General features: G+C 40.4%; 1 protein-coding gene across 1 annotated transcript in view; it reads left to right on the forward strand.

Moving 5' to 3' along the window:
- The window catches only part of mapk12a (mitogen-activated protein kinase 12a), a 109,731-nt gene that overhangs the window by 61,039 nt on the left and 27,942 nt on the right, over positions 1 to 20,750 (forward strand). The window contains exons 4-6 of the mRNA XM_072240960.1: positions 1,734 to 1,845; positions 9,589 to 9,618; positions 12,355 to 12,402. Of these exons, the coding sequence (XP_072097061.1) occupies positions 1,734 to 1,845; positions 9,589 to 9,618; positions 12,355 to 12,402 (190 nt within the window). The remainder of the gene's footprint in view (positions 1 to 1,733; positions 1,846 to 9,588; positions 9,619 to 12,354; positions 12,403 to 20,750) is intronic.

The raw sequence follows: 20,750 nt of genomic DNA on the forward strand, positions 1-20,750 counted from the left end.
CCCGCCGACTATCTGCCGGGAGCAACAGATATTGGAAGAGGCAAAGGTGGAACATCACAGGAGGGGTGTGGGACAGGTGGCAGAGAAGGAGTGCCAGGCACAGGTGCAGACGCACCCAGCCCTGGGACACCTAGCAAGATCATTTGATTCCAAACAATTGGTTTATTGATCATTACAGAATATCTTGCTGGTTCTTCCCGCATCCTTGCCTCTCCCTTCCCCTTTTCCCAACCATGATTCCCTGCCCCCTTCCCACTCCCAGTCCACAATAGAGACCCATATCAGAATCAGGTTTATCATTACTCACATGTCATTGTTTATTTTTGCGGCAGCAGTACAGTGCAATGCATAAAATTACTACAGTACTGTGCAAACGTATTCGACACCCTGGCTAGATATATGTGCCTAAGACTTTTGCACAGTACTGTATGTCTTATGGTCTTATGATCTGGATAAATACCAGAATCATTAGATTATCTATTGATTATTGCATCCTGTACGAGTGTTTTACACATTGGGCTTGATTCTGTTTAATGCAAAATTACCCTCAACTGTAAAGTTAACATTCTTATCAAATTTTATCCTGTGAGATACAATAATATTATTAAAACAAAACAAGTTATTTTCTGTCAAGTAAATATGCTGGCCATAAATTAATAAAATGAAAGTTTGATCCATCAAAAATTGACTCACAAACAATGAATCTGTATTGAACTCTGAATTAGAAAGCTTTGAAAAAATAGAATTGATATGACATGTTTAGAAATTTCACATCAATTTCTTGCACATTAGCTCCATTTTTAGAAGTTTCTTTTACACCTAAAGTCTCCCAGTCTAAAGCAACTACTTAATTTATCCCGTGCTGCGACTAGGACAGAGGTTCTCAACCATTTTTATGCGATGGACCCCTACCTGCCATTAAACAAGGGTTCAGTGGACCCTTGGTTGGGAACCGCTGGACTGGGACATGGCTCGGGGAGAAAAGACCCCTTGATCTCCTCAGATATTGATACTCAAAACCTGACAGTGGTTGGGTACAGGAACCCCTGACCTATTTGTTGCAGTTAATTGAAACCGCTCAAAGACTAAACATGGGAGTTGACACTGTATGACGCACCTTCCACAATAACAAAGTTCCAAAGTTGAAGAAAGTACGTTGGATTTGTTATTAAGAAACCAACAAAGGTGAAAATCTTATAACAATATAATGGTACTAAGTGATCAAAGAACAAAGTTAGCAATCTTAAGCATTAGCATAATAGAGAAATTAACATTCTTAATAGTGGTCTCAAGCTAAAAATAGCACTCAGCAAAATATATTGTCCCTGGCTCTCATTCTCAACTTGACTAAACTGAACTAGAAACAAAGCATGAATCAGAATCAGGTTTAATATCACCGGCATGTATCATGAAATTTGTTGTCTATGCAGCAGCAGAACAATGTGGTACATAATAATAATAAAATGTGAATTACAGTAAGTATATTAATATTAAATAGTTAAATTAAATAAGGAGTGCAAAAAATATAAATGGGAAATGTAGTGAGGTAGTGTTCATGGGTTTTTGGGTGTGTAACTATGCTAATTCGCTTCCATCAGGCCCCAACACACGAGACAAATTACCCATGATAAACATGCAACACAAAATACGATAGAGAAGGACAGAAAATAGACACATGGCTCCTACACTGTTTTATATTGATGCTACGTTTATAATTTTACTTTGCTTGGCAGATACTTGGTCATGCCGTTTATGGGAACAGACCTCAGCAAACTAATGAAACATGAGAGACTGACTGAAGATCGGATTCAGTTTCTGGTATACCAAGTCTTAAAAGGCCTAAAGGTCAGTTTCCACCTTTATCATTCTAACTACATAAATGTAAGAGTAATTTGTAATTTGTTTTAAAATGATTAGTTTAAAGTACTCAGTATATCTTCAGTACAGTGCAAAATGCCTTAGACACACACACACACACACACACATATATATATACACTATACACACACACTTATATATACACTATATATACACACACACATATATATACACTATACACACACAAACATATATATATATACTATACACACACACATATATATATTTATACACTATACACACACACACATATATATACACTATACACACACACATATATACACACACACACATATATGCACTACACACACATATATACACTATATATATACACACACACATATATATACACTATACACACACACACATATATATACACTACACACACACATATACACTACACACACACACACACATATATATACACTATACACACACACACATATATATACACACACACACACACACATATATATACACACACACACATATATGCACTACACACACATATATACACTATATATATACACACACACATATATATACACTATACACACACACACATATATATACACTACACACACACATATACACTACACACACACACACACATATATATACACTATACACACACACACATATATATACACACACACACACACACATATATATACACACACACACACATATATATATACACTATACACACACACATATATATATACACTACACACACACACACACACACACACACACACACATATATATACACTATACACACACATATACATAGCTTAGGTGCTTAAGGTTTTTTCACAGTCCTGTATTTATCAATGAGAGTGAGTTTGTAAATCTGGTGGGAGCAAAGCATGTTGGGAATGGTGAGGGAGGACATGGGATTGTTGGCAGAGAAGAAGTGCCGGGGGGGATGGCTAGACACCCCCCCCCCCCCACAGGTGCAGACACACCGAGCCCTGAGACACCAGGTAAGGTCATTTGATCCCAAACAATTCATTTATTGATCATTACAGAATGTCTCTCCTCCCTCCCCACCCTCAGCCCGCAATAGAAACCCCTAACCCATATCAGAATCAGGTTTATCATCACTCACATATGTCATGAAATTTGTCTTTTTCATTGTGGTAGTAGAATAGTGCAATACACAAAATTACTACAGTACTGGGGAAAAATGTTAGGCACCCCAGCTATATATATGTGCCTAAGACTTTTGCACAGTAATGTAGATAGTTGGTTGGCACAGTAATTATCATCTAATGGTCTGGTTCTAGTACTTTACCAAATGACTTGGTAGTTTGAATCATGTGAAGTTTTCCTTTTTCAACAAGATACAATTAAAGAGTAATCAGCAAAAAGCATGTGTCAGAATAAATCTGATTTGTTTAGTGTTCTAGGAATGAGTGGACAAAGTATTTATTACCCTGAGCAGGGTCTTGAATCAACCATAGCAGTGCCTAGAACAGAAGGACTTCAGAATGTGTTTAATTACAGCAAAACAACACCCCAATTTAATTCTTCTCCAGCCTTTTACTTTTCCCGCACACCTTGCTTCACCTGACACCTCCCAGCTTCTCCTCCTTCCTCTCCCTCCGCCTGACGTCTTCCCCTTCCTTTCGGTGACGTTTATTCATTTCCATAGAGGATGCCTGATCTGCTGAGTTCTTCCAGCATTTTGTGTGTGTTGCACTTTAATTTAAATACTCCCATCCTTGTGCTCAGAATCTGTATTGTGATAGTCGCTTGCAATCTTCCATATGAACTGTGTTCTTCCAGACCTAGCACCTTAAAAAAATTGATTTTAACCCCCCCCCCCCCCATCCTGGTAGCAATGCCTTCTGCTGCGAAGCACACCAATAGCATTTCTTACCTAAATTTCTCTGCTTCCTTCTCTTGGCGTTGTGTCAAATTTTATTTTATAACACAATACCAGCACCAGCCTAACCGCTATCAAGGACATATGTAGACATCATGATGGATCTCACCCAACCCACTCATGGACTGTTTGTGCCACTGCTGTCCGGGGGCAGCTACGTAGCATCCACACCAGGACCATCAGACTCAAAAACAGCTGCTTTAACCCAAGCAGTAAGACTGATCAACACCTCCACCCACTAATTTCCCTTTTTTTTTTAATTTTACTTTTATTTGGATAAGGAATTCACAAATATCATATACTTTTTTCACACATATAACCTTTTCCATTTTTTTATATGTATAAAACTACAATTATTTATACATTCTTAAGTACACATTGAGATGATATAAAAGGAAAATAAACATTTAAATAGATAATTATGTACTGTGGTAAATCTAACCTATTAGGCTAAGTAATGGTATTAGTTGTTAAGAAAAATGGTAATAATAGTTTCCATATAATCCTTCTGGACCATTTCCACTGGTCCAAAATGTTGTATATAAGCCTATGTAACAACCATTGTCGGTGTTTATATCCTAATTTGTTCATGCTTGCTCCTGCCCGCAGACATAATTATCCAATCCCTATGTACTTATTTACTTAATTTTTTCATTTTTTTATCCCTTTCCCAAATCCTTCCCTTTACTAGTGTTAATTCTCTATTTTCCAAAAGAAAACAAAAAAAACATTTAGACTAGGGGTGCTTACGTTAGCAATATTACTGTGTTGATGAGAAGATCAGTATAAATCATTAGGAGAGTCATCTAAAGTCTGCTCGCATTGGGGTTATATATTCAATCCATTTATTCCAGATTTGATAAAATTTTTCTTTTTGAATTCTCAGGGAGTAAGTCAACTTTTCCATTTTAAATATTTCCAAGATAATTTCGTACCAATCTTCTAATGTAGGTGGTATTGGATTTAGCCATTTTCTAGTGATTGATTTCTTACTTGCTGCTAAGAGGGCCTGCAGCAACTTTATATCTTCCTTCTGTTCAAGAAACAATACATGCCCCAAATAGAGCGTCTCAAAGTTCAGAGGTATCTGGGACCTAAGTACCTTAACTAATGTTCTATGAATACCTTCCCAATATAGACTTAATTTAGGGCAATCCCAGAAAATATGAAAATGATTTGCCTCCTTGGAGCCGCACCTTCTCCAACACATCACATTTGTATCTTTTTTTATTTTTCCTGATATGGGGTCTTGAAGTATCTTATAATGTTTTTCCAACAATGTTCTCTCCAAGTCAAAGAATTAGTCGAGGACCATTGAAAGCTGCAGATTTTCTCCCAAGCCTCCTCTGAAAGTACCAACCCCGCTTCTTTCTCCCACTTCTCTTTAATATACAGTGTATTTACATTTTTAGCATGGGAGAGTGCATTATATAATCGAGAAACTGATTTACTAGGTATTGAACTGCAAGCCGAATTCAGAATCTTGAAAAATTCTAATTCTACTGTTGATAGGTCTGTATCTGGTTAACATAGTTTCGTACTTGAAGGTACCTAAAAAAGTCATTATGTTCTAGGCCATGTTTGTCCTGCAGGATTTGGAAACTTTGTAATACTTTTTTATCTATAAATGAGAGGTAGGTTGTAAGACCTTTCTTTATCCATAGCTCAAATCTTTTATCTCCTCTGTTGGGAAGGAATTCGGTATCATATGCACACCATCTAAAGAGTTTTAACATGTTATTAATTCCACATGAATTAACCACCTTCTGCCATACTTTTAATGTAAGATTTATCCAACTGTTTTTAAATTTTTCCAACTGGGCCATCAATCCTTTGTCAGCTATTGAGGCCTGTAGAGGAAAACTGTCAACTAATCCAAATTCTATTTCCTTCCATCTAGCCTTATATTCCCTATTACACCAATATAACAGAAGGGTTATCTGTGAGGCATAAAAATAATTTCTCAGGCAAGGAAGAACCATACCTCCTCCTTCCTTCCCTAACTGTAAGGTGTTATATCGAATTCTAGGTTTCTTTCCTTGCCAAATGAAGCGGGAAATCCATTTGTCCCATTCCCTGAATTGATTATCATCCACCTCCACCGGTAAAGTACGGAAAAGATACAATAACCGAGGAAGAATATTCATTTTTATAGTATTTAAACTTAAAAAGGGGATAAGATTCCATCTATGCATATCTGCTTTTATCTCTGAGATTAATGGCCCATAATTTACCTGTGACAGTGTTGAAAGATCCTTTGGCAGGGTTATTCCTAAATATTTTAATGATTTAGCTTCCCACTTAAGATCGTATGTATCCTGCAATTTTTTGGATGGTGTATAATTTAGGGACATAACCTGCGTTTTCTTTACATTTATTTTATAACCTGATATTTTCCCAAAGTCATCCAACAGTGTAAACAATCCTATAAATGATTTTTCTGGTTCACTCAGATAGATCAAAACATCATCTGCGAATAACGCCACTTTCTGTTGAATCCCTGCCACCTTGATACCTTTTACAATTTCGCTCTGTCTTATTAGTTGGGCAAGCGGTTCAATATATAGCGCAAAAAGGAGAGGAGAAATTGGGCATCCCTGTCTAGTGCCTCTCTCTAAGATGAAGGAGTCAGAGAGGTCCCCATTTATCTTAATTCGGGCTGTAGGGCTGTCATATAGAGTCTGAATTACTTTAATAAACTTCTCTTGAAAGCCCACCCACTAATTTCACCACTACTTTATTATTTCCTGTCAGTCATTTTAAGTACAACACAGTGTCACTTCATGGATATACAATCAATCTATAGTACAGTGCAAAAGTCTTAGGCACATATAAAAAGCTAGGGTGCCTAAAACTTTTGCACAGTACTGTATTCATCAATGTGGAGCAGAGAGTGAGTTTCAGAACCCATACCACCAGGTTCAGGAACAGTTTTTACCTCTCAGCAATCAGACTCTTAAACCAAAGGCGATAACTCCGCATATCTTCACTTGCCCCCATCATTGAGATGTTTCCACAACCTATGCGCTCACTTTCAAGTACTTGTCATCTCATGTCCTCGATACTTATTGCTTATTTATTCATTATTTTTTTTAGTATTTGCATAATTTGTTGTTTTTTGCACACTGGTAAAACACCCAAGTTGGTGTGGTCTTTCCTTGATTCTGTTATGGTTATTATTGCATGGATTTTTGAGTATACCTACAAGAAGATAAATCTCAGTGTTTATTGTGGTGACATATATGTACTTCATTAATAAATTTACTGTGAACTTTTGAACTTTGATTCAGCTAGAAAGGGAGCAGAAAAAATTGACAAGGATGTTGCCTGGATTGGAGAACTTGATCTACCAAGAGAAATTTGATAGGCTGGGTCTGTTTTTTCTAGGGCACAGTGACATGATAGAGGTACTTAATACTATTAAAATCGACATGATGGATATCTACAGTCTGTTTCCCATGGTAGGGGTGTTTTAAACCTGGAGATCATAGGTTTAAGGTGAGAGGGAGGAGGTGTAAACAGGATCTAAGTGGTAACATTCTTTCACACAACAATCTGGAATGAACCACCAGAGGCAGCGATGAGGGCAGGAACAGTAACAACTTTTAAGATGCACCTTGACAGGTATTTGAATGAGCAAAGCATAGAAGGGTAAGCAAGCAAATGTGATTAGTATAGATAGGCATGATAAGGCCATATGACTATAAGACACAGGAGCAACATAGGCCATTCAGTCCATCGAGTCTTCCACTATTCTATTATTCTATCATGGATAATTCTTTATCCCTCTCAATCCCATTTTCCTGCCATCTCCCTGACTAATCAAGAACCTGTGACCCTCCGATTTGGGGGTCTGATGCCCTTGTTGACATTTTCTGGGTGGGTGATATGTTAGTTTTTGTGCGAGGGAGGAGTTGGGGGATTTGGGTCCTGATGTTCTTCTCGGTGTTTTTTCCTTGTGGGCGATCTGTTCGTTTTTTTGTGCGCTGGGAGGGGTTGGGAGTTTGATGTTTTTGCTGTTTTTTGTCATTGTGGGCGATATGTTAGTTTTTGTGCTTGGGGGTTGGGTGTTTGGGGTTTGCAAGTAGACATCCATGGCTTTTTGGTATTTCATCTGGAGAAGACGAATCTCAGAGATGTATTCTGCATGCATACTTAGATAGTAAAATGAACCTTTGAACCTTTAAATATAATCAATGGCTTGGCTTCCACAGTCGTCTGGGGCAATAAATCTCATAGATTCACTATCCTCTGGCTAAAGAGATTCCTCATCACCTCTGTTCTAAAGGGAAATCTCTATAGACTGAGGCTGTGCCCTTTGGCCCGAGACTTCCCCCCACTATAGGAAACATCTTCCCACATCCACTTTAACCAGACGTTTCAATATTTGGTAGGATTCAATGAGATTCCCCCTCATTCTTCTAAACTCCAGCAAGTTCTGGCCCAGGGCCATTAAACACTGCTCATACATTAACCTTTTCATTGCTGGATTCATCCTCATGAATCACCTCTGAACCCTCTCTAATGCTAGCACATCTTTTCCTATGTAAGGCACCCTTATCTGAGAGTTTGTTAGATGATGGTTGGTATAGGCAGATGGTGAGCTGAAGGGTCTGTTTCCAAGCTGTAAAACTCTTTGACTCTATTGCCTTTGCACTTTCATGTCCATCCACCATTGCAAAGTCTGCCTCCTGAAGCCACTGGCTTAATGGATCAGAAAGTTTCTTGCACAGTGAGTTGTTCTACTGTCTAAAAAGTGGGTACATGTTCAGATAAGAGGCAAGCAGACTTTCTGCCCATCTAATTAAACCTGGAAATCCCCAGGCTTTTCACATTCTAATATGATGCTAATTTTTCCCTCTGTAATTCCTGCCATATTGTTTTGTGGCTTTACATTACTGTGGCTGGGAATTGTTATCAAATATAAATAGTCTCTTATCAAGAATTAGAACATTTCCTAAAGATACTTTGAACTTGTAGGCCTCCATTGGTCACGTTCAACTATGGATGTTGCATCCTAGTTGTTCAGATATGCAAGCCAGGGCAGTGCGATATGGAGAGTAAGCTGTTACCCATGTAGTCGGCTCCCCCTCTCCACACAGCTGATGGGCCCAAAGGAACGGCAGAGACCAATACAGTTTGCCATCAGCAGAATCGCAGATGTTGCCAGTCAGCGTTGAACTCAACATAGGACTACCTTAGATATTCCAGCTCCAGATTTATCCCTTGGGGTTTACTCCTGAAGCCTTCTCAGTGAGTGGGTATAGTCACAAGGCAGCGGAGGTTTGAAATCAGAGTTTTCCTTCTCCTAGATGAGCTGCCAACCACAGCTGATGAGCCCCACCTGCCCAAAGCCACTGGTTTTAAGGCACCGGTATCCTTCTGTTGTCCCTTCCCCTGTCAGTAGAAATGGTTCTGCCAGACTTAGTGGCTAAACCACGCATGAAGGCCAGGTGCTGGACTTGGTCGTCAGAGACTATTTGACACGCACATCATTGGAAGCATCTAATAAGTGGTGGGAGCTTGTCCCCATTACCACCCCTGACTATAACAACCTATACAATATATACAATACATTTGAAAATAATGCATTAGTTTGCAGCTCCCTCACAAATTCTTAAGTCATAAGTTCTAATGAACGTGTTAGATGAGCTAATGTGTAAAATGAATTCCGTCTACAAAATATATAAAATCTTGGTAAATTAAGGTACGTGAATCAGTTTTAGTAAACACTGATTACTTATTTCAGAAAAGACAAAGTCTCTAATTGGAATAAATGTGTCTTTTCTTTATTTTAAAGTACACTTTTTTTTTAACAGTACATCCACTCTGCCGGGATCATCCACAGGGTAAGCCATTCTGTCGTATTTCATGTTCTGATATAACAGAGTGAGTTCGTTGGTCATAATTGTATATCTTTATACATACATTACAGCAAGTAATGTGTGAAGGGTGGGGGGAGGAGGCTTCAGGGCTTTGATGTTTCTGTCATTCATTCTATGGGGTCTCTTGTTTCGTGGATGTCTGTGAAGAGTACGAATTTCAGGTTGTATCCTGTATACATTCTCTGAGATTAAATGAACATTTGAAGTAATGAAACTTGTCTAAGTATCATGTTTGGTAAAATACACAAGATCACTAGATCACTGCTACAAGTCTGACAATCTGGGTTGCGTTACAAACTTTGCAATATGTGAGCATAAAGAGTTAAGCTCCTTCTCTCAGGTTCTCCAAAGCACCACTGGAGCCCTAATGAGTTGCGGGGAAAACTTACCATTTACTGAATCGCACACTAACGAAAGTCCATATCTCAGACATGTCCCAGTTATGTGCAGGAGCCATAGAACTGCATTCTGTTAGCTGATCTAATGTGTAAATTCTTTCCACAAAATATATCAAATATAAAGAAAGTAAAGTTCCCAAAGATAGTTTTAGCTAATAAGTTTCATAAATTTAGTAGTGTCTTTCACACTGTGGCTTATTGCTAGTTTAGAATTTACAGTCAAGAAAACGCAGGGATGCTTTTACCTTCTGAGGAGGATGAAGAGTGTTGGAACTTGCACATCTATACTCACATCATTCTACCGATGCACAGTTGAGAGTATCCTAACAAGCTGAATCACAGCTTGGTATGGAAACTGCACTGCAGCGGAGAGAAAGGCTCCACAACAGGGTAGTCAAAGCTGCCCAATGCATCACCAGTGCCAGCCGACCCACTATCAGGGACATAACTTCAGAAAGGTGCCTGGGTCCCATTCCCACAAAGAACCGAAGTCAGCATGTAACTCCAGGTCAGGGTCTTCAAAAGAATCCCGAAAGGGAAAAATAAAGATATTAAAGATGGAAATTGACAGAAGAGCAATTTGTTTTAATCTGGATTAAATGGACTCACATTAAATGAGCCCAGGGAAATTTTACTCAATGTCAGTAAAGTTTGACATTTGCTAGATTCGTTGTAATTGTTACCAGCAGTGTTGCATCCAGAGGTGCCAAGGAAGATCACTTTCAAGGGGGCTTCGGAGGCAGCAGCACCACCTCATTCACTACAGCCATTCTCCAAGATATAAAGCCCACCCAGCAGTGTGGTCTTTTGTTGGCACACCACAGGGCCTCCAATGTGATGATAAGGGCCAAGTGTTTCATAAAGATCTAAAGCTCCTATTTTTGTTGGACAGAATGGCCAATCAGCACCTGCCTGAAAGTTGTTCCGTTGTCATGTTTGCTTTGGTATTAAAAATAAGAGATTCTGCAGATGCTGGAAATCCAGAGTGACACACACAAGATGCTGGAGGAACTGAGCAGGTCAGGCCACATCCATGGAAATGAATAAACAGTCGACGTTTTTGGCCGAGACCTCTCTTCAGGACTGAGAGAAAGGGGGAGGACGCCAGAATAAAAAGATGAGGGGAGGGGGAGGAGGTTGGCTGGATGGTGATCGGTGAAGCCAGGTGGGTGGGAAAGGTAAAGAGCTGGAGTGGAAGGAATCTGATAGGAGAGGAGAGTGGACCATAGGAGAAAGGGAAGAAGGAATGGCATCAGGGGTTGGTGAAGGGAAGAGATAAGAGATAATATTATCAGTAATGAGATGCTGACTAAATTAAAAACTGTGGGTTTTTACATCTAGGAAAATGGTTGCCAAAAATTAATATTGCCAAACACATAAAAGTACCAGCCATCATTCTTGCATCTGAAACAATGAAACTATTTGAAACTTGTTATTTGAGAACAATCTGAACAGAAACCAAGCAGTTAATAGTCTATAGTATACTTGTTTTAAAATACCTGACTCAAAATGTCAGTTTCTGGTTATGTGTAGTTATTGGAATAGCCCTCAAAACTGTTCCAGATCTTTAATCTGGACCTCGTTGTAAAAATCCTACACATTTTTCAATATGGTGCTCAAAGTAATCTATCTTTGCAAATGTTGATTGAGGAATAAGTATTAGCCAGGCCTCAGGTATATTTCACCTGTTTTGGAACTAATGCTGTGGGATTTTTAATGCCCATTTGAGGGAGTAGACTGGGTTTTCCCTTTGCATCTCGCACAGAAGACGTCATTCCAATAGCAAAAGACTCCCTCTCTACTGAAATAAGATGTCATTAAATATTTGTGCTCACCTCTGAAGTGGAGTTTGAGCCATTATCTCCATGATTATGAGAAGAGTGCACTGCCTAGAGAGCTAAGAGTCTCTGCCCAAAATGTCAACTGTTTATTCCTCTCCATAGATGCTGCCTGACCTGCTGAGTTCCTCTAGCATTTTGTGTGTGTTGCTTATATTTCCGGCATCATGAATTTATACAACTTTGAGATTTGTCTGCTTACAGGCAGCCACAAAGCAAGAAACCTGAAAGGACCCAATTTTAAAAAAAGGCAAACACCCAATGCGCAGAGAGAGAAAACAAAACACAAATTGCACAAACAGTAAAAGCAAGCAAAGACATTCAGAACTAATTTGAGTCCATAGATCCGAATCCCCAGAGCAGCTGGAGTAGGCCCAAAGCCTACTTCTGGTTGAAAATCTACATCCCAGGAAAGATCTGACTCCCTGAACTAACTTGAGTGTGTATAATTGTTCTGTTATTAGGATCTTAAACCCGGGAATTTGGCAATCAACGAAGACTGCGAGTTAAAGGTAAGCTTGATATCTGATTTAAATCAGCAAAGCTGTTGAGGCAGTGAGCAGTTTAGAAAATACTGTAGTTCAGAAGAATCTAGCTGACTTTGAAGAAGATTAACTTGCATTTACTAAGTTCTCTGGAATTTAGAACGATGAGGTGACGTAGGGTCCATGTTGAAAAGATGCAGTGTCAAGGTGAAGAGTTTAATGTAGTCTCTGAATGTTGGGGGAATAGAGAAGGACCGAGTTGAGAGAAAGGTTATGATCCAGGGGGTTGTTCAAGTTTGAATCTCTGTATCTAGATACTTGTTGATTGTTAGTCATTCTAGGCTGGCATTGATAAATTTTGGACAACAAGGACATATAGTGCCATGTAAAAGTATTCAGCCCCCAACCCTTTGTTCTCATAATTGAGTATTACAACCAGCGATTTTGATCAATTTAACTGAGAATTTTTATTTGTGAATCACATGTTCCTTTTTTTCACAGTAGAGCCCAAAAAAGAGGGAAAATTGTAAGACATGAAAACTAAAAATTCAAAAGCTGAAATGTCAGCACTTTAGAAGTTTCACCCTTTTTGCTCAGCACTTAGTTGAACCAGCTCTCGCAGTTATTACAGGCTGTAGTCTTTTTAAATGCATCTCTATTAGCTTTGCACAATGTGACGGGGCAAGATTTGCCCATTCCTCCTTGCAATATTGCCCCAGCTGTCCCAGGTTAGTTGGGGAGCGGCAATAGACAGCAATCTGGAGGTCTTGCTGGAGATAATCGATTGGTTTAAGGTCAGGACTCTGACTAGGCCACTCAAGGACATCAAGTTTCTTCATTTGAAGCAATTCTGTTGCTCCCTGGCAGTGTGCATTGGGTCATTGTCCTGCTGAAAGGTGCAGAATTAGATTTACACTACACGTACCGCTTAGTGTTGAGGCCAAAAAGTTCCACTTCAGTCTCATCTGACCACAAGACCTTTTTTTCTCATCATTACAGTATCTTCTGAGTGATGCTTTGCAAAGCCTTTACAGGCAAGGATATGCTTTTCTTTTAGCCAGGGCTTCATCCTTGCCACTCTGCCATAAATACCCTTTTGGTGCAAGGCCTTTGAGATTGTGGAGGCATGAGCATCATCTCCTTTTGCAACCACTGACTTCTGCACGTCACTCAGAGTGATATCACAGCAGCCTCCCTTTCAACTAGCATCCTCCTCCTGCAACTAAGTTCAGAGGGGCAGTGTGGCTGTGGGTTCATATTTTTTCCACCTTTTCATGATAGACTGCACTGAGCTCTGAGGTCTATTTGGTACCTTTGAGATGATTTTGTACCCTTCCCCTGATTTGTGCTTCTCTATTATCATTTCTCTGACTTGTCTTGAATACTCTTTTGACCTTGTTCTGGTTTGGTCTGTTGAAAATCTACCATACTGTTGGACCAAACAGGGAGAGTGTGTATCTATTTAGGCGGTCCTCTAATTTTCTACTTCAATAAACTGGGTGAGTTGGAAAAGTGATATGCAGTATTGCACCTGAGGAAAGTTAGCGTAGCAGTAACGAAGGGGACAAATACTTTTTCCAGTCACACAATTTTGGTTTTTTATTTTTCGTAAATTGTTGCCAGATTTTGGAACTTCTCTTTTGATTTTACATGATGCACAGTGTTTTGTAGATAAGCTCAAAAGTCAACATATTTCAAATTTAGAAAATGACACAGTAAAATGTGAATTTAGTTGCAGAAGCTGAATACTTGTTCAAGGCACTGTAAAAGGAAACCGAGATCATGGACGAGGTACAGATCACCAGAATGAGAGAGCAGGCTACGGAAATTGTATTGCTAGTTCCTACATGCTTTTCTGTGTGGTTTTTAAATCTGTCGTTTTCCAAATTTGGTATCTGGCTTGCTATCTTTAATCACTATGTCTGCAATGGCTGTATCTCTCTCTCTCTGTTTGGAACTCTGATTACACACTGCATTGAGCTAGAATAAGGTAAAAAAATAACAATGCAGAATAAAAAGTGAAGACTACTGAGAAAGTGCAGGGGAGGAAAATGAGGTAGATTGTGATATCAAGGGTTCGTCTTATTATACAAGTTTCATCTGGCTGTATTCATGTAGGGTTCGATGACAATTAAAGTTGAACCCGAACTTGAAGAGGTCTATTTAGGAATCTGATAACAGTGGGATAGAAGTTGTCCTTGAGCCTGGTTGTTCATCCTTTCAAGGTTTTGTATCTTCTGCCTGATGGGAGAGGGAAGAAGAGAGAGTGTCTGGGGTGGGTGCAGTCTTTGCCTATACTGCATAGACAGAGTGCATGGAGGGGAGGCTGCTTCCTGTGATGTGCTGATGTCCTGCGGTCACGCGCAGAGCAGTTGCCGTACCAAGTCATTATGCATTCAGACAGGATGCTTTCTATGGAGCACAGATATAAATTGGTAAAAGTCAACGGGATCATGCTAAATTTCTTCAGCCTCCTGAGGAAGTAGAGGCACTGGTGAGCTTCTGTGGCCACGACATCTACATAGTTGAACCAGTTCCAGTTACTGGTGATGTTTACACCTGAGAACTTGAAACTTCTAAACTTGTCAACCTCAACAACACTGATCTATACAGGGACACATGCCCTGCCCCTTTCCTGAGCAGCTCTTTTGTTTTATTGATGTTGTGGGAAAGGTTGTCGTCATGACAACATATCATTAAGCTCTCTATCTCTTATCTATACTCTGACTCATTGTTATCTCAGAAACGTCCCACTCAGTTCAAGTTTAATTGTCATTCAACCATACATGAATGCCCATGAATACAGCCAAACGAAACAGCGATACTCTGGAGCCAAGGTACAAAACATAGTACCAACAGTCACACACAGTACAAGGCACATATAACACAAATAAGATGGCATTAAAACGGGGGTCCCCAAACTTTTTTGCACCGTGGGCCAGTTTAACATTGACAATGTTCTTGCGGACCGGCTGAACGGGGGAGTGGGGGGGGGGTGGCTGTTCAAGTAGGGTTAAACCCACCTCAACATGTCTTTTACAGTTAGGGTTGCCAACTTTCTCACTCCCAAATAAGGGACAAAAGTGGCAGTCAAATCCTGGGACACTTTACCCCAGGAAAGACTACCATCACCATGAAACCTTGCGCGGGTACATGTGTGCGCATGCGTGATGTGCGCATGTGCGTACGTGCCAATTTTTTCCCCACAAATCAGTTTTGCCTTCATAGAAAACCATAGAACCATAGAAACTACAGCACAGAAACAGGCCCTTTGGCCCTTCTTGGCTGTGCCGAACCATTTTCTGCCTAGTCCCACTGATCCGCACATGGACCATATCCCTCCATACACCTCCCATCCATCTGTCCAATTTATTCTTAAATGTTAAAAAAGAACCCGCATTTACCACCTCGTCTGGCAGCTCATTCCATACTCCCACCACTCTCTGTGTGAAGAAGCCCCCCCAATGTTCCCTTTAAACTTTTCCCCCCTCACCCTTAACCCATGTCCTCTGGTTTTTTTCTCCCCTTGCCTCAGTGGAAAAAGCCTGCTTGCATTCACTCTATCTATACCCATCATAATTTTATATACCTTTATCAAATCTCCCCTCATTCTTCTACGCTCCAGGGAATAAAGTCCTAACCTATTCAACCTTTCTCTGTAACTGAGTTTCTCAAGTCCCGGCAACATCCTTGTAAACCTTCTCTGCACTCTTTCAACCTTATTTATATCCTTCCTGTAATTTGGTGACCAAAACTGAACACAATACTCCAGATTCGGCCTCACCAATGCCTTATACAACCTCATCATAACATTCCAGCTCTTATACTCAATACTTCGATTAATAAAGGCCAATGTACCAAAAGCTCTCTTTACGACCCTATCTACCTGTGACGACACTTTTAGGGAATTTTGTATCTGTATTCCCAGATCCCTCTGTTCCACTGCACTCCTCAGTGCCTTACCATTAACCCTGTATGTTCTACCTTGGTTTGTCCTTCCAACGTGCAATACCTCACACTTGTCAGTATTAAACTCCATCTGCCATTTTTCAGCCCATTTTTCCAGCTGGTCCAAGTCCCTCTGCAGGCTCTGAAAACCTTCCTCACTGTCTACTACACTTCCAATCTTTGTATCATCTGCAAACTTGCTGATCCAATTTACCACATTATCATTCAGATCATTGATATAGATGACAAATAACAATGGACCCAGCACTGATCCCTGTGGCACACCACTAGTCACAGGCCTCCACTCAGAGAAGCAATTTTCTACCACCACTCTCTGGCTTCTTCCATCAAGCCAATGTTCAATCCAATTTACCACCTCTCCATGTATACCTAGCGACTGAATTTTCCTAACTAACCTCCCATGCGGGACCTTGTCAAAGGCCTTCATCTTCCCAACTATACTGTACATACATTATTTCTACTTTATATAGGCTGTGTATTTATCATATCATTCCTGCTTTTACTATATGTTAGTGTTATTTATTTTTGGTTTTATGTGTTATTTAGTATGATTTGTTAGGTTATTTTTTGGGTCTGGGAATGCTCAAAAATTTTTCCCATATAAATTAACTGTAATTGCTTCTTCACCTCACGCCATTTCAGCACGAAAGGTTTTATAGGAACGCTCTACCTTAGTGGGGGAAATACGGGACAAACCAATTTAGCCCAATATACGGGATGTCCCCGCAAATACAGGACAGTTGGCAACCCTCTGTTCAAGTTCAACAGTGCGTGACAGGGAATGAGAATAGCTGCAGCTGACTCATATCGTTTCCTCACGGCCCAGTAGCACATGCTTTGCGGCCCGGTACCGGTCTGCGGCCCGTTGGTTGGGGACCACTGCATTAAGATACAGTCGCACAAAAAATATATTCCATGTCCCTGAGTCCATGAATGTTGCAGCAGTCTGCAGTCAAACACAACACAGCTTGTCTCCTGCCAAGTGAACACCAGAGGGCAGCACTGACACCATGCCACACTGACTCGGGTGCCTCTCTCGGCAAACAGACGACACTGTGGCTTGAGGCCCAGTCCTTGCTACAACCGAGGCCATGCAGGTGGTATCATCTGCAAATTTGTAGATGAAGTTAGAGCAGAATCTGGCTATGCAGTCATGAGTGTACAGGGAGTAGAGTAAAGGGTTGAAGATGCAAACTAGGGGAGCACCAGTGTTTAAAATAATCATGTCAGAGGTGTTATGGCCTATCCTTACTGATTGTGGTCTGCTGATGAGGAAGTCAAGGATACAGTTGCAGAGGGTAGTGTTGATTCCCAGGGTCTGGAATTAGGTGATGAGTTTTCCTGGAATTATGGCACTGAAGTCAGAGCTGTAGTCTGACGTAAGTGTGTTTAGCATCCAGATGCTCCAAAGATGAGTGTAGGGTGTGTAAGCTGGCAGGAATTACTCTGGGGACGAATTAGTAAGAAGCATTTTACTGAATTAATTTGAGTCTCTTTTGTCTCGTGCTTTGTCAGCAGGCCAGTTAATTTCTTTCAAGTTAATTAATGCCTTTAATAAGTCATAAACAGAATGTTCATACTGGGTGCTTTCAGCTAAAACAATTCGTCTTTTTTTAGCCTCAGTTATATCCAACTGCACTAGCTTCTGGGTTTTAGACTCTGATTCTCCAGTGTATGGATATTGGCGCGGTCCCTTTAGAGATTCTGTGCCATCTGCTAATTGGTGGCCACGTTTTGGTGCCCAAGATTTGTATATTTAAAGAGAAACTGAACTCAGATTTGGTGCTCGATCGTCAGCTCAACATTGGTTCTGTCTGCAATTGTGTTTAGGGTTTCTGTCTCATTTGGATTCTCGTCTAGTCTCATCAGGTTCTCGTCTAGCATCCAGTCAAGAACCCTGTTCTCATCTCAGTCTCTAAATCGTGTCTTGATTCTAGTCTCGGATACTCCAGCACCTGGGTCCTTACCATCCTTGCCTAAGCCTCACATTGCACATACATTCTCGAGATAGGATTGTGTATTTCATTCTTTTGATTCCTGATATTTTTCTCAATGTCTATTCGTATTCTGCTCTCATTGAATCATTTCTTGCTATTTGTTTTCTCTACAAACTAAATATTCTGAAAATTGGTTTGCAATTGGCACGTAAAGATTGCTTAACTTGATGCTCCTGTTCCATCTGTGGAATGCTAGGTTTAGCTCCAAGGCAAAGCAAAATGGGACACCTTCTTCCAAGAAACTCACTCCCCACCCCTTTACGTCAGCAGCACAGCAGCGGAAACCGTACTCAGTTTCAAACTCCCGGGAGCACACATCACACACAACCTTTCCTATACAGGCAAGAAAGCTCATCAACACCTCTAATTCCTGCGGAGGCTGAAGGGAGCTGGACTTTGCACATCTGTACTCACATCATTCTACAGATGCGCAGTAGAGAGCATCCTAACAAGCTGCATCAGAATCAGGTTTGTTATCACCGGCATGTGACGTGAAATTTGTTAATTTAGCAGCAGCAGTTCAATGCAATACATAATATAGGAGAAGAAGAAGAAGAAGAAGAAATATGTAAAATAAAATAATAATGATAAATAAATACATTAATTAATTTACAGTATATGTATATTGAATAGATTAAAAATCGTGCACTAAAGCAGAACTAATATATATTAAAGAAGTAAGGAAGTGTTCAAGGGATCAATGTCCATTTAGGAATCGGATGGCAGAGGGGAAGAAGCTGTTCCTGGATCGCTGAGTGTGTGCCTTCAGGCTTCTGTACCTCCAACCTGATGATAACAGTGAGAAAAGGGCATGCCCTGGGTGCTGGAGGTCCTTAATAATGGACACTGCCTTTCTGAGACACCACTCCTTGAAGATGTCTTAGGTACTTTGTAGGCTAGTACCCAAGATGGAACCCTCTGCAGCTTCTTTCGGTCCTGTGCAGTAGCCCCTCCATACCAGACAGTGATGCAGTCTGTCAGAATGCTCGCCACAGTACATCTATAGAAGTTTTTTAGTGTATTTGTTGATATATCAAATCTCTTCAAACTCTTAATAAAGTATAGTCGCTGTCTTGCCTTCTTTATAACTCCATCGATATGTTGGGACCAGGTTAGGTCCTCAGAGATCCTGACACCCAGGAACTTGAAACTGCGTAGTACAAAAATGACACTGTGGCGGACAGGAAGGCTCACAACAGGATAGCCAAAACCTGTCCAAGGAATCACCAGCACCAGCCTTCCTGCAGTCAAGGACACATATATATACAGAAAGGTTCAGAAGAGGGCCAGTAACATCATGAAGGATCTCAGCAACCCTGCTCATGGACTGTTTGTCCCACTCCCATCAGGGCTCACGTAGCATCCATGCCAGGACCACCAGACTCAAAAACAGTTATTTCCCCCCAGCAGTAAGGCTGTTCAACAGAATCAGAATCAGGTTTAATATAACCTCCATATGTTGTGAAGTTTGTTAACTTCGCAGCAGCAGTACAATGCAATACACGATAAATATAGGAAAAAATGAATTACTGTAAGTATATATGTATACTAAATAGTTATTTTAAAATAGACGTGCAAAAACAGAAATAATAAAGTAGTGAGCTAGTGTTCATGGGTTCAATGTCCATTCAGAAATTGGATGGCAGAGGGGAAGAAGCTGTTCCTGAATTGCTGAGTGTGTGCCTCCTTCCTGACAGTAACAGAAGAGGGCATTCTTTATAGCTACGTCGATAGGTTGCATCCAGGTTAGATCCTTAGAGATGTTGACACCCAGAAACTTGAAGTTGCTCACTCTCTCCATTTCTGATCCCTCTATGAGAATTGGTTTGTGTTCCCTCATCTTACCCTTTCTGAAATCCACAATCAGCTCTTTGGTCTTGCTGACGTTGAGTGCCAGGTTGGTGCTCCGACACCATTCAACTAACTGGTACATCTCGCTTTTGTGCACCCTCTCATCTCTGTCTGAGATCCTACCAGCAATGGCTGATTCGTCAGCAAATTTATAGATGGTATTTGAGCCACACAGTTGTGGGTATAGAGAGAGTAGAGCAGTGGGCTAAGCACGCACTGAGGTGTGCCAGTATCAATCGTCGGTGAGGAGGATATATTATCACCAATCCACACAGATTGTGGTCTTCTGGTCAGGAAGTTGAGGATCCAGTTGCAGAGGGAGGTACAGAGGTCCAGGTTCTGTAGCTTGTTGATCAGGGCTGTGGGAACGATGGTGTTAAACGCTGCACTGTAGTCAATACAGCCTTCAGTCACTAACTCCACCACTAATTTATTTCCCATCACTCATCTTATGTACAGCTGGGCATCACCTTATGGACATACAATCAATCTGTGTATATAAGCTATCTTATGTATTTATATTTACGCTGTGATTTTTATCATTGTTGTGTTCTTAAT

This window comes from Mobula birostris, chromosome 23 (assembly GCF_030028105.1).
Source record: "Mobula birostris isolate sMobBir1 chromosome 23, sMobBir1.hap1, whole genome shotgun sequence".
Classification (NCBI taxonomy): domain Eukaryota; kingdom Metazoa; phylum Chordata; class Chondrichthyes; order Myliobatiformes; family Myliobatidae; genus Mobula; species Mobula birostris.